This window comes from Pseudomyrmex gracilis, unplaced genomic scaffold (genome assembly GCF_002006095.1).
Source record: "Pseudomyrmex gracilis isolate BER0280 unplaced genomic scaffold, ASM200609v1 scaffold_91, whole genome shotgun sequence".
NCBI classification, from domain to species: domain Eukaryota; kingdom Metazoa; phylum Arthropoda; class Insecta; order Hymenoptera; family Formicidae; genus Pseudomyrmex; species Pseudomyrmex gracilis.
In genome coordinates, this window is record NW_018020675.1 from 1 (window position 1) to 14,177 (window position 14,177).

At 40.2% G+C, this 14,177-nt stretch overlaps 2 protein-coding genes across 32 annotated transcripts in view; one reads left to right on the forward strand and one right to left on the reverse strand.

Annotated features, from left to right (window-relative positions):
* Window positions 1-802: 802 nt before the first annotated feature.
* LOC109855500 (ubiquitin carboxyl-terminal hydrolase 47) lies at window positions 803-10,479 on the reverse strand. Of its 8 annotated transcripts, none has more exons than XM_020429815.1 (19): window positions 10,363-10,440; window positions 9,070-9,151; window positions 8,241-8,324; window positions 7,950-8,156; window positions 7,482-7,818; window positions 7,175-7,353; window positions 6,907-7,081; window positions 6,700-6,821; window positions 6,425-6,618; window positions 6,122-6,336; window positions 5,787-6,028; window positions 5,507-5,674; window positions 5,001-5,376; window positions 4,546-4,905; window positions 3,973-4,440; window positions 3,637-3,890; window positions 3,211-3,567; window positions 2,801-2,967; window positions 803-2,703 (listed from the first exon to the last, which is right to left on the reverse strand). In XM_020429815.1, exons 3-19 carry the CDS (start codon window positions 8,265-8,267, stop codon window positions 2,544-2,546), a joined length of 4,008 nt encoding a protein of 1,335 aa, XP_020285404.1. In that variant the 5' UTR covers window positions 8,268-8,324; window positions 9,070-9,151; window positions 10,363-10,440; the 3' UTR covers window positions 803-2,543. The 8 variants fall into 8 exon arrangements, with proteins under 8 accessions (XP_020285404.1, XP_020285403.1, XP_020285402.1 ...); XM_020429814.1 differs by having other exon boundaries at window positions 10,356-10,433; XM_020429813.1 differs by lacking the exon at window positions 10,363-10,440 and adding an exon at window positions 9,994-10,191.
* Window positions 10,480-11,699: 1,220 nt separating this feature from the next.
* The window catches only part of LOC109855526 (RNA-binding protein lark), a 16,018-nt gene continuing 13,540 nt past the window's right edge, over window positions 11,700-14,177 (forward strand). For 14 of the 24 annotated variants that reach the window (XR_002250309.1, XR_002250306.1, XR_002250310.1 and 11 more), the window contains exon 1: window positions 11,701-11,901. The gene's annotated coding sequence lies outside the window, so the exon portion shown is untranslated. Of the gene's footprint in view, window positions 11,902-13,459; window positions 13,674-14,177 lie in introns of all 24 variants that reach the window. The other 10 variants (XR_002250304.1, XR_002250305.1, XM_020429889.1 and 7 more) reach the window with 2 other exon arrangements.

Below are 14,177 nucleotides of genomic sequence, written 5' to 3' on the forward strand. Positions count from 1 at the left end.
AAAAGTAAGTCTTTATTACAAGTTAATAGATAGTACATGATGAATTGTTTATTTATTTTTTAAAATATATATACATCGTTTAATTTAAAAAAAAAATTACTACGCAACGATGTTTGCGAATGAAAACAAATCTTTTTGGCAGCTTCCTTCGGTTTTGTTCCANAAAGTAACAGTCTTATTATGCATAAGTCAATAGATTTGAATTAATTGTTAAAATAATAAACACTAGCCGCGTCCGGCAAAACAATTGCCCAGTTATCGTCTTGTCAATACTCGATCTTGATCTTTTATTTCTAAAGGTAAGAATCACGTTCGATTGCCACAAAGCAGCTTGTTCTGTTGCACGCAGGTTTTTAACGCGTTTGACTCTTACTTTTAGAACCAATAAATCAACGTTGAGTGTTGAGACACAAAACGACAATTCAGCAACAATTGTTCTGTTGAACGCGACCATTGTAATCACAATAGAACATGAAAAAAAAAAAAAAAGATAAGAGGCAAGGGTAAGTTCGTGCAATCGAAACGAAAAAAAAAACTCAGACGCTTTTCGTTGTTAATAATTTTTATAAATATAATTTGTTTTATAACTTCAGAGTGTATTATACAGAGAATAACACCTTTGATCATCAATAATTGAAGAATTTCAATTTCACAATCCGCCTTTCGTCAAGAGAGACGTGTGGTGTATTTCACAAATTATTGACTTGATCCGCAAATGAAGATGAAATTAACGTAAATATCATCGATTATATTTATCTTGTTAAAAACTAACACACCTCGACAATTCGATACGATTTTCTTCTTTTTTTTTTTTTTTATTTTTTTGTTTATCGTTCAGCGATTATAAAAACGAGATGACGGAGAAACGATCCGACAATTCAACATCGGACGATAAATAAAAACGTTCGCTTCGTATGTAGATAGAAGAGGGATAACAAAATAAATATAAAGCTACAACAAATAAAAACGCGACAAGCTACCACTTGGTCCAGTTCATCAATCTTTCATCTTTGTGTAAGAAGAAAAGGATAAAAAATTTATTTACGGCGTGAAAGCAGATTTTTTAAAAGCACATAATCATCGACGTTTTATTAATTTAACGAACGTGTGCTGCTTCACTTTTTTGAGAAAATTCTTTCAAATACACATTATAATCCATCGAAACTTTGCTTTAAAAAAAAAAAAAAAAAAAAAAAAAATATATATATATATATCTACGACATTACCGATTGTTATTGTAAAAGTACAGTTCGCGACGATATATATGTACAACAAAATCGCGCGCGAAGTAAAAACAAATACTCAAACGTAACTTGGCGCACAGCAATAAACATGCCCTCTAGTGTTGCATATACATCCAATGGCGAGAAATGAGCGACCTTGTAAGAAGAATCGGTTTTTTTTCCTCCAATTTTCTTTCCAAGAAAGTATCATATCGTTGTTTTCGAACAGTTTTCACGCAATGATCAACAGTAGAGACGCACGGTTAATAATTAATTAAAAATAATTAAATATACATATACAATAACATATTTATATTAGAATACCGATCACATTCAACAGATTGATACACGCTACCACACACATTGCCGGATTAATGTTACAATACATACATACGTACATACGACCAGATTGTTTCCCTTTTTTTTTCTTTTCTTTTCTTTTTTTCAAAACTCATCGGATAGCTTTGAAAAGTGAAATTCAGATGAAGAAATCCAGTGTGTATTCAGAAAGTTCTAAAGTGAAATTCGTATTATTGTGCTAAAGAAATGACAATAATGAAAGTATTGTCGAGGAAACTTTGTTTGAAAACGGTGCTGTTTTTCTTACGATATTCTAGATGTATATAAGGCATTTGATCTTTCCAGAAGAGGCAAGTTTCAACGTTTTAACAAGTATAGAAAGATGCAAAAGGTTTCCCTAAAACAGGGAGAATCAAGTATAGATAGGAAATACTAAAAGGAACACACAAAGTACATCGTCATGCAAAAGACTGAGAGTGAGAACAACTCGCACAATATGATTTTTTTTTCTCGCTAAGTTCGTATCGAAAAAACATTTCGCCCGCTACCGTTGTTGTTCGGTTTTTTTTTCTTTTTTTTCTCTTTTTTTTTTTTTACAACTAACTACGCTTCTTGATCGAAGAGATGGAAAACTGATTCAACAGACCAGGTGATATGGAAAATATGTTACATTCTGCGTGTATATATACTGTATATAAATATCTCACATTCCCCAATTGTTTCACGATGTAACGATTCACGAATCCAACAGTTTAAAAAATCCAACGGTGTTTGTTTGTTTGTTTTTTTTCAGAAAGAGACACAAGCTAAAAACCCGTAGGAACGCGGAAGCTTTGAAATGTCGAAGACTCAACGCCGGAACACAAAACATTTTTGGTTCGTCGTTCGATGAAAACGACGACATACTTTCGCAAAATATCCGATGGACACAGGATGGATCCGGTGCAAATGTTTTGTGTTCGCGTAACATCCGTCTATTTAACAACTGATAAGCTTCAAAAGACAACACGTGCTTTTTCCCTATGGACGATCGTTCGTGTCGTAATATATCTTAAGCGCTCTCTCCCGACGTGGACTATAACTTGAAGTAGTAGAAAGCGGAGTTAAGCGCGAATTTTCCTTAAAAGCGATTTCCATTACCTCGTCGGCGTTCAACTGTTTCGGTTTTTCTCTACTATCCCTGAGAACAATTTGAAAACACAATAAAATTAGCATCTGACAGTTTTTTTTTTTTTTTAAATCGAAACGTAAACATCCGGAAGTACAATAATAAATACCTGTACAAGAAAACGGCACCGTCCTCGAAATTTAAAGATAAACTATCGGGCTGCTCATTCCAATCGTGCTCGTTCTGAATCCGCAGCACAGAATTGTCACACGGAAAACTACCTTTTCCCTTTGCTACGTCTATGAATTCTTCTGGAATATCCGATATTGCCGAAAGCTAAAAAGAAAAGACCACAGCGAAATCTCGGTAAAAGATTCTCTTTCTTTCAATTTCTTAGTAAAAAAAAAAAAAAAAAAAAAAAAACTTTTCTTGCTTCTTTACATTCTTCTGGAATATCCGATATTGCCGAAAGCTAAAAAGAAAAGACCACAGCGAAATCTCGGTAAAAGATTCTCTTTCTTTCAATTTCTTAGTAAAAAAAAAAAAAAAAAAAAAAAAAAACTTTTCTTGCTTCTTTACCTTTTTCTTCAGTTCTTCGACAGTTCTATTGTCCATAACAATTTCTTGAAACTGGGTCAATTGCAATTTTGCCGGTAACCATCGTCTGACGAACAGAACAATCTGATTGGGATCCGTGACCGTTTCTTTGTCCGGTAGTTCTTGAACGATCATCTCAAATTGCGAGTGAAGATCCTCGAATTTCTGCTCGTCCAAGAATACCTTTGACGCCGTCTTGTAGCACTTCTTCCTAAGCCGGCACTTTTCGTACGGTATATCTATGTCGTACTTCTTTTTTATTTCCGCTAGTATCTCTTTCTTCGCTTGCCCGACCGTCATGTACTTCGAGACGATCCATTCGCACAAAAATTTATAAGGCTGGTAAACAAAATTTCAATTTATATAAAACAAACAATTTTTTTAACAAACAAAAAGTTTTACACAAACCTCGGCGGAGTCGATCAGCAGCTGATACAACTTCACTTTGAATTCTCCGCTACGCAGGGCTCGTCCGAGTTTCACGTTTAGTCTCTCGCCGTCCCCGTACAATTTGAGCTGTTCGATTAAGGAAACACACTCGGACTCGCCCGAATTGGACACGCGAAAAACTTTGAAGTACTCTACAGGCACACCCACAAACGGCTCTAAATTTTTCTTCAACGTGCTTAACTTCATTCTCTTATCTACTAATACTTTAAGTACTGCAAACAAAAAAAAGATTTAATTAACACACACAAATCTCTAATATTTAGTCACTGAAGATAAACTTTTGGGACGACGTACATTTTTGTTGAGTGCTGTCCGTATAAGGTGTAGCTCTGAAGTAATATTCGGAATCGTCGTCGTCCCAGTTCTCTATTTCGAATTGCTTCGAAATCTTGTAGTCCCTTCTGTAATTGTAGTCGTCCCTGTAATTGGCTACCCCACGACTATCCCACGACTGTGGCTGAATGTCAATGCTGTCCGGCGCGTCGCCGACCAACGTCTTGTCGCTATCGCTAAGACTGCTATCCTCGCTATTACTCTGCTCGGGAGTGTTCCACTCTTCCGCTTCGCCCAATTGAGGACTTATATTTCGAATGGAAGTGTCGTCGCTAGTTCGCCCGCAACCTTTCGCGGATTCATTGTACTTCGAGCCGACGTCCCAGTGTTGTTCCGTGACGCTCAGTTTCGACGACGTGCTGCTAACGGACTTTTCCTTCTCCTCGTATTTCTCATCCAACGACGGGATATTAAGTTCTTCCAATATTTCTGTATTAAAGTATTTAGAACAAAGATTTTATGCTTTTTAGCAATTTAAACTCACATAATTTTGCCATGCGAAAACAAAACAAGATATCTTGTGGTGTACTTTACCTTTGTTGACATCTGGCAATTGGACGTTCAGAAAAATGACGTATCTAAAGTTCTCTATGACTGTGTAAACTGTTGATTCTTGAAAAGGCTTGGTATTATCTAAATCGTACATCGTTGATACAAATACTTTCGCGTTATAAAACCCTTCGCTCTGCAGATCACTGTTGTCGTTTTCCACCGGTATGGTGTCGGGATACTTTCGCAACACTATTTTCATTTGCTTTGGATCCATATTAATTACCTTTCCTACGATTTGTTTATAGTCTTTAACACTTTGCCACGACGAACCTCGAACATCGATCGGACCGTCAATTACCTCTTCTCTGGCTACGTCTATGACAAATACCTTTGTCGCGACTCCTGAAAACGCGTGAAGTTCGAAATTTTAAACGACGTTTAATCTCCGACAACACAAGTGTTCGACACTTCTATTCAAAAGACAAAATACTACTCACCACCCGGCAAATACGTTTCGAATTTCTGATCCTTGTTACGAATTTCCAACAGCAAATCGATCCGTCGCGATGTAAGCAATATACTTCCGACTGATGTCTGCTCCTTATCGTCGTAACTGCATTCTATCAAATCGGTATTGGGTTCGTAACTGACCAAACGGCACTGATCCAAACTGACCACGTTCTCGAGACCGAATTTCTTGTACGCCTTTTCGGTCGCTTCGGCCCAAGTGATGTCGGGCATAACGTACAGCTTGTTCACCAGTTTTCCTTCTATCGGATGGCGACAGTATATCTTCAACCTGGGTATCGACATTTGCTTGTCGCGATTCTTCCTATCGTTATCCTCGCTTTCCTTCATTTTTTTCAACAGTTCCTGACCAACAGAAGAGACGTACAATTTTTTTTTTTTATATAAAATAGTCGCAAAATTTGTGAGAGATAATTAACAAATTCTTGTTTTCACTCAAATGTAAAAAAAAACTTTTAACTCTTCTTCTTTTTACCTGAATATGCCGTGGAAAATCTTGGGTTTCGATAGGCAACGCATTGCGAGCGCGATCGATTTGTCTGTACATGAGCATGTAAGCGTTTGTGCTACAGCTGTAAGCTCCGCTGTAATACGCCCTCGAAGGTCCGCCACCGTACGTTTTCTGAATGTCGTCGTGAGTTATCTGGAAACAGCGCAACAAAAACAAACGATCAACACACAGAGTTGTCACATTCCGCATTCAAAATAAATAATAAAAAAAAAAAAAAAACTATTTGCGAAACCGCTTATCGTACCCGAGTGACACTTTGGTCATTAAAACATAACCACTGTTGCGTTCGGAAATCTTTTATATAAGCGTAATAATGACCTCCGCTCGCGCTGCCGCTATGAATCATTATCGAGAACAGTTCGTATATGTACGGGCCTTTTCGCAACATGTTCCCGACCATGTTTCCCAATAGTGCGGCGCGATTCTTTTCGTTATCGTGATGCGAATTGCAGCTCGACGTGGACGGTCCGTTGCTCATATCAATACCTGAAAAAAAACGTACGTGACGCATTAACGAGATAAAAACAAAAACTTGTTGCGGCAAACGATCGGATTTCAACGCGTATTTATGTCACATACCCTCGTCATCGTCTTGATCGTGATTAGTCGAGTGATTACTGTTGGACAGACTGTTGTCACACGGCACGCAATCATCGTCCAAGGTGCCACTATCTGTTGTTGAACTATCGTCGCATTTGATACCCAAGCCGATATCCTCCTCGCCGCCGGGAGACTCTTGACTCGTCGTGGTCGGAATAAAAGAGTTCAAGTCTAATATGTCCGGGAACGTAACTCTATATAAAGAAAAAAGTATATGTGCAATTATGACGAAGAAGAAAATAAAAGAGTGCTTTTTATGTCAGTGAAATACAGTTTACGTACTTGTCGTTTAGTTTGATCCGATGGAAAGTTTTGTAATCGAAATCGAATCGCTTGAGATGTAAGGTTAACAAATACGGGAATTTGGTGAACTTCAATCCTTTATGAGCGTCGCACTTTTTGTTGCATTTTTCGCAGTGATACTGATTGGCTCCTTCCAATGTTTCGTACTGGACAAACGCTCTGAGCGCTTCCGCCTGTTCGAAAGTAAAATCCTTGGATATTTGTACACGTTTATGAAGTAGATAACATTTTATAGAGATTCAACTATGTATTACCACACTGTTGTACGCGACGTTGCTTCCGAACGGTCTCACAGGTAGCGGAATATCGAGAAACGTGTCTTCCCTCGTTTTCTCCGTTCCACACTCGAGACACTTGACGTAATCGATCATTTTTCCTGCCGAAAAAAAAAAAAAAAAAAAAACAAGAGACAAATTGCACGGACGTTTCCGAATTACTTACGTAATTGCGACATTTCATACCTTCGTAAAGCCTGTTGATCAAATCAGACTGTTCCGTATTTTTGAATTTCTGTTCCAACGCGTCGAACATAACTCTACAAAGTTCCTGAATATCATGCTGCTGCCACGCCTCGGTGGAATCCCATCCGAAACTCTTTGTTAAGGATGTAGTTTCCACTGCGGATTTTGTAGACGTCTACATTCGAAAAGCGTTTCATAATCACGTTAAGAAAAAAAAAAAACGTGTGTTCAATAATACTAAGTTAATTACGAACGCGCAAGTTATTACCTGCAAGTTGAGAAATAACTTCTGCAACTGATACGGTATACTTAGAGCTTCATCTTTTTCCGAACCGTCTACGTATTCCCAGTTGTACAGCGCATTGCGAAATTCCGGCGTCATGTACAACGCTTGGAGAAGACTATTCAAATAACAGGTCATTGCTTGATTGACTAAACCAACGTAATCTACAAAAAGAAATTAAAAATATATTAGTTCCGTGATAAAAAAAAAAATCTCATTAATTACAGCAATCGTACCGTTAATGTGTACGAAAAGATATTTAAGATATATTTAAATTCTCAATATCACTCACTTGTCTCGGTTTTAATAAAACTTCTTAAATTATCTTCTTCTCTATTATCTCTAATATCTTCTTTCGTATCTTCCCTAACGGTATCTTCCTCCGCTCCCCAGATTGGTTCCTGAAGCGATCCCCAGACGGGCTGTTGAAGCGCTGGCGCTTCAACCTCACTTTTGAGATTACGTTTCGGCATGTACTCTTTCATGGTTTTCAATAAATTTTCATCAACGATGGCTCGTGCCGGATCACCAACGAGTAGAACATTTTTTATTTCGGATAAACTCGGATCGGTTGAGAAATCCACTCCGATTTCTTCCATTGTTTTATCCTTCAGTGGAGCCAGATCGATCTGATGAACATGTGTGTAACAAAACATTTCTTATAGAAGATACACTATTAATTACGTGCGTGCAACATTTATATAAAAATGAGAATTGTTATAAATACAAATTTATATGTAAAAAATTGTAAATAGTATACCATTCTGCGTGACGTGAATAAAAGTAATCTAAAGCTATCGGGTCGCAATTGATACTGCTCCTCAATGTGGGTATAAAGATCCTTCACTCGTGTAGATACATATAAAGAGAATTTGTTATTCTTGTTATTGAAAAGGTTGGGATTAGGCTCGAATTGAAACTGTACCGCGCATACTTGAATCTTCTCGTCTGCTTTGCAAACCATGATCTGTAAGAAAAACAAAAAAAAATCGTCGCAGTTCTTAACTTTTTTTGACAAATAAAAAAAAAAAAAAACCAAAAGATTGCATACAATATTTGCATTTTTTCTTTTGCACATGTTTAGCAACGAATACAGCGCCAACCTTCATTCGCTTCTGCTACACTGCAGAAATTACTTCAACAACAAGCGAGAAAAGACAAACTTTTTATCAGTGATAAAAGAAAAACATGGATTTCGTAAAGTGATTGTTGAAATTTTATCAGACACTCTCTCTCTCTCTAACTGAACAAATAATTGGCGTTCTGCCCATACTGGACGGTGAAAATGATCAAGATCTACGCAACACAGCAGGATGTTGCTCTGCACGGCATGACACAGTACGGAAAGCCTATAGAGCCTCCAGCTATATTTAGAATGTCTAAACCAAGCTTGTGTGAAATGGCTCTCTTTTCTGAGATTGCATCCTCTCCTCTCCTCTCCTCTCTCTCTTTCCCTCTCTCTCTCTCTCTCTTACTTTTTCCTGTCTGCTCTTCCACTTTATAACCTTTCTTTTTTTTTTTTTAGATACAAACAAAACAACAATAATTGCAACAATTACTCTACTCCACTTCACAATTCATTATTAATTAGCTACTAATTTTAAAATACCAGCCTGTTCTACATAAATTTAAGTTCGTTGTTGCATTTCTCTTTCCGCATTTAAAATTATCACAAATATCAAGTTACAGTTTTTATCTTATTTAAAAAAAAAAAAAAGTTATAAAAAACAACGTTATCTACTTATATAATAATTTTTGGAAAAGTGTGTCTGACAATTGAAAGACGAAAAGCACGAAAAAATCACACGCACCTCAATAAACAATAAACAAATTTACACACTGATTTTTGTTAAATAGTTTATAAATGTGTTTAAACTCACCTATAAATTTTCTTTATGTACTATCTATTATTGACGTATATATCGTAATAGGAAGCTTATTTTTAATCAACTCTGACCCAACCTAAAAATATACATCAGAACCATGTAAATCGACGAGGTGGGTAAGGTTTGAAGAAACTTGGAAAGAGAGAAAACTGAGAAAGCGCGCTTTGGCCAAGTAAATATCGTGCGGGCAAGAAAACGTTTAACAATTTTCGATATTTTACGTGCGTTCGATATTGTGACATCTCTTACAACATTTATCTCGCGTAACAATCAATATAATACAGAAAATAACAACAACAACAACATTTGGCCGAGAGTGAATATTCTCGACGTTTGACTTTTCAGTCATTAGAGCCAATTTCGTTCTCGTCAATCGTCACAAAAAAAAAAAAAAAAAAACTCAACACAATACAAACTTCACACGAAAGAGTCGCACAGATCGAGCGAGCGTGCGGAAAAAAAAAAACAGTTTTGCAACAACACGAGAAAGAACAACGAAGAAAGAAGATTGTTGTACACATTCGCGAGGAATCTCTCCCGAGAGATCCAATTACACACACACACACGGTACCGCATTCTATCATTACGCGACGAAGTGTTATACCCGTCGTATTACGCGTCGCCGTCCCGTCGCTTTAACGCGCTTATAAATATCTCTCTCAAATTTTTGTCGCGAGAGAAAATCACAACAATGTTGCCCCCCGCGCGAGAGAATCGGACGCACTCTCAGGGAAGATTAGGAATGCCCTCGTCGCGCCGTGCCAAGAGGAGAAAAAAATCTTATTGGGCCGGTGGGATTATATCCGATCGCGCGTGCGATCCTTGTCCGCGCACGGGGAGAGGATCCCGTCGTCGCGAGGCGAAATGGTCGCGGACGTAAACGCACGCGGACACGTTTAAAATAAAATCGTGCATTACCGCAAACTGCGTTAACAACCGCAACGCAGTGCGTGTCTTCTCGACGATGGCTGGATTGTACCCCCCCAAAACGCGAGCGGTTTATCCGCACCGACGGACTCGCGGAGAGAGACTCGCCGAGACCGCTCTTCTTCGCGCGTCTCTTTCTCTTTTTCCCTCACTTCGCCCGTGTGCGTCGCACGCTCTTCCTTCGGGTAAAATTTCCCCCGCGGCGCGCGTCCACCCGCACGTTCGTTCTCCTCCTCCCCCCGCCCCCCGGTGCGGCCGCTCCTGGCGATAGTCGAGTCGAGTCGCGATAAAACCCGCTCGGCGGCCGCGCGCTCGCAATATTCCCACCGTCTCTCCCGAACTCAGGAACTGACCTCTTACCCGAAAAATTCACTGACACATGTGCAACACACTCACTTTACGCCATGTCCTTTTCTCGTGTTGCTCCTCTTGTGTGTACGGTGACACATCTGTCTCGTCTCTCCGCTCGGAGCCCGTCCGACGCCGCCCTCTCCCCGTCGCTCGGCGAAACCGCGTGTCGTTGTTGAACGGGATCTCTCGTTTGTTGATACAAGCGGATGGGAATCGTTTCAGAGAGGACACAAGAGTCCGAAAGATGTCGTAAAGATCTGAGAGGTGAGTACAATAATTTAGACGTCTTTTTGAATATCTTTACGACGTCTTTCGGACTTTTGTGCTGAACGCAAAGATAACGGATCTTAAGCCCGTTCTACATTGATCGCAAGCGCAAACGCACGGTATAGATCTCGTAGAATTGACCAATCACGCTGGTCAATTGACCGATTTGATCAATACGATTAGTCAATTCTACCAGACCCGTACCTTGCGTTTGCGCTTGCGATCAATGTAGAACAGGCTTTAAGCCCGTTCTTTCATTGATCGCAAGCGCAAACGCAAGGAACAGATCTCGTAGAATTGACCAATCACGCTGGTCAATTGGCTGATTTGATCAATACGATTGGTCAATTCTACCAGACCTGTTCTTTGCGTTCGCGCTTGCGATCAATGTAGAACGGGCTTTACATTTTCCTTCAATCCCGTTTACACGAGTTGCTGCAAGACGCGGACTGCAGTCGCAACTGGTCTAGTTTCCACCGAAACCCTCAACTTCGGTACAGATCAAATTTAGTGTTCCGTTTCCATTGGAAGTAGAGTACTTATAGATCAAAGCGGAAGCGAAATCAGCGAAATTTGACAGGTTTCCATCGACTTAAATTTGATTCTACGTCGCATTAGATGTGAATTAATGCTTCGGTGGAAACTAGACCACTGAGAGAATTCCGAGAGCGACCATCATCTCATCGCACATACGTCCATCGTTGTGAATGGATGACGCCACGGACAACAAGAGTCGTAAAAAAAAATTACAATAATTACAAATGACCGCGTCATGGTGGGACAAGCTCGAACTCGATCGAATGTGTTTGGCTGGTTGAACGCACCAATGGGTGCGTTCAGACAACTCAACGGTTGAGAGATAATCACTCATGATTGGATCATACTTTTGGAACCGTAGCAGATTTTGAAGAATGGTCCTATCACAAGTGACGATCTCTCCAACCGTTGAGTTTTCTGAACGTAACCAATGCAAAAGAGAGCTTTAAGGTCAACTGCGTCGGGCCATTGGTCGAGTTTTTCTTGGAAGGGAGTTCGATCACTCTCCTCGGCCAATCTTCATTCAGTCTCGTTCGGTCCGCAGTTCGCGATCGGGTGGGTTCGGGACAACGACGCGCCGCGTCTCACAACGCAATCAGACGAGTTCGCAACCGGAAGCGTCGCTGACACGCGTTGCATGTTTCGTGCATACTTCCGATCGGCCATCTTTTCTACTCTCGTGTGGATTTTGTGAAGAGCCTGCAACGGAATTGCCCCGCGTCTTGTTCTTCGAACGTCAATTTGGTGAGTAAATCACTTGCGCAAGCCGAGATATCCGCGCGACGGCGGTAATAGGGTTCGGTTTCTCGCAACTTTTGCTGCGATTCGAACGAGATTCGCGAACAATCCGTCTCTCGAAATCGGGGGGGGGTCTCGTTCCCGTACCGGCGTCTGGTTTTTTTTTCCTCACGCAGCTAAGCCACGCGAAGAATCCGGTTTAGCCGAGCATCTTCTCACGTTCGACAAATCACGCAAACAAAATCGGTATTTTCGCCAGCGGCCAGGTTTCTGATCTTTCCGCTCGGATTTCTGCGGATGTGATTTTATTTTGCCGCGAATTTCTGATTGCGCCACGCGAAAATTGCCAGAAACGTTTTCGCGCGTTCGTTCAACGCGGTAATGTAAACTATGCGAGTTACGTATATATTAAGCGACTACTAGTCTCTCTCTGTTTCTTCTTTGTCCCCTCGTAATTCGAGGAAAGAGGGAGACAGACGGAAACGTGTGCGTAATTTAGGAATGTACCAAATGTGTTGCTTTTGATAACGAGATGAAAACCTGTCGATAAGAGACAAAACCTGACGTTCCGGTGAATCATTCTCTTGCGTGTTCTTACGCAGTCGTTTCGGTAATTTTCCACAGGCGGCCGCCGCCGCCGTCCTTCGCGGTCTCGTCCAAAATGACGAGTCGGACGGATTTTTTTTTTTTTCGGATTTTTGGCGGCCTCTTTCGATCGTTTCGATCGATATTCCTACTCGCGCACGTGTGTTTTTCTCGCGGATAATAATACCCCGTAGCGCCGTAGGTTCCTCGGCAAGATTCCAATTATTGCGTGTTCTTTAGCGACAAACGCCGCCGCTACGGTTTACACAATTTGGACGTCTACCAACGATATTGCTTGAAATTATTGAAATTTGTTTAAATTCTAAAGTTAGCGATTGTAAACTCTGTGAGTTGGACAAATAATCCAACTACCGGTGATATACGAGTCAGTGTTCAAATTCGTAAAATTATTTATCTTTTTACTAAAAAAAAGTGGTTTGTTTTTTTTTCTTTTTCTTTTTTTACGAATTTACGAAGAGACGAAACACGGGCGGACGTTTCTAAAAATCGTGTCGTCTGTTGTGCCAATTTGAAATAATTTTTTTTAGCGACGCTTTGCACCGTGCGCGACTTTTAAAAAATAACTTTTGTTGAATAAACTTGGTTTTATCATTTATCACCCGATATGAGAAATTTGCAGCGTCACTGAATCGATCAAATTGGATCTTATCGATCAATTCTGTCAAAATTTATTTATTGTACTTTTTTTTCCAAACTTGTTATAAAAAAAAATTGTATTTTTAGATTTCGTCAATTGTTTATTATATTGTTTTTACTTGAATACACCGGAAAAAGTAGCTTACGTTTTATAGTCACAAATATTCACGGTCATCTCTCACGACTTCGTGCGTGCGAACGCAACGGAAGAGGCGCGCGGAACATACATACATACATGCATGTATATGCAAAAGCGAATTCAATCGCATTCAATACACGGACGCGCAATTTGGCAAGGTGAATATTCTGCCGCGCTTTCTAGGCGTCGCTTGTGGTCGTCGACGCGCATGCGCGCAGTGTTCTTTTCTCTCCTATCATCAAGGAAGACCGCCATTTCCATATTGCGCGTGTGCTCGTCGTGTGAGAGTCGCGTCCGACCGGCACAAGTGGATTCTTCTTCGTAATCTCTTTCCCCGTGTATCTCAAGTGATCGGCGTGCGATCGGACAATCCGCAAACACCACGTGGATTTAACAGGTATGTCGTTCGTTACCGTAAGAGATCCTCGGAATTATCTGAAAGGTACGTATTTTCTCGTCGCCGGGTCGCGCAAAATTCGTGGCGGACGGCTACCTCGCGCGTTAACTCGTGCGCATCATATCTCGCGTGCAATGTCTCGTGTGCGTTTCGATTTGTCGCGCGACGATAAACCGTGCGGGGAGAAGAACGCACTGGTGTGATGAGATTTGTTTTCTCGCGTGCGACGCGCGAAACGGTTAGAACCGGTGGCATGAGTTTACGATAAGCAGCAAGATGGAGGAAGGGAAGCGTCTCTCCGGCAAACAATCGCGTCATTCCGACTTTTTTTTTTTTTTTTTTTTTTTTTTTTTCGCAATTATTGATCTCGACATGCCCCATCTAGTCGGGCGTTACGCGTAGAAATGCCTAACAAACGCATGAAAATTTTATCGAAATAAAATTCTTGAGGAAGATTTTTTTTTTTTTTATCGCTTAGTTCGTTCTGGAAGAACTTTGTATATC

What these genes read in the sequence shown, in the direction of transcription:
- LOC109855500 (XM_020429815.1), bottom strand. Translation starts at nt 8,267, where the DNA reads ATGTGCAAAAGAAAAAATGCAAATATT. An exon ending in GATCAACAGGCTTTACGAAG is followed by an intron (nt 6,822 to 6,906) that starts GTATGAAATGTC and finishes TTTTTTCGGCAG; the next exon opens with GAAAAATGATCGATTACGTC. An exon ending in GGTGCCGTTTTCTTGTACAG is followed by an intron (nt 2,704 to 2,800) that starts GTATTTATTATT and finishes AATTGTTCTCAG; the next exon opens with GGATAGTAGAGAAAAACCGA.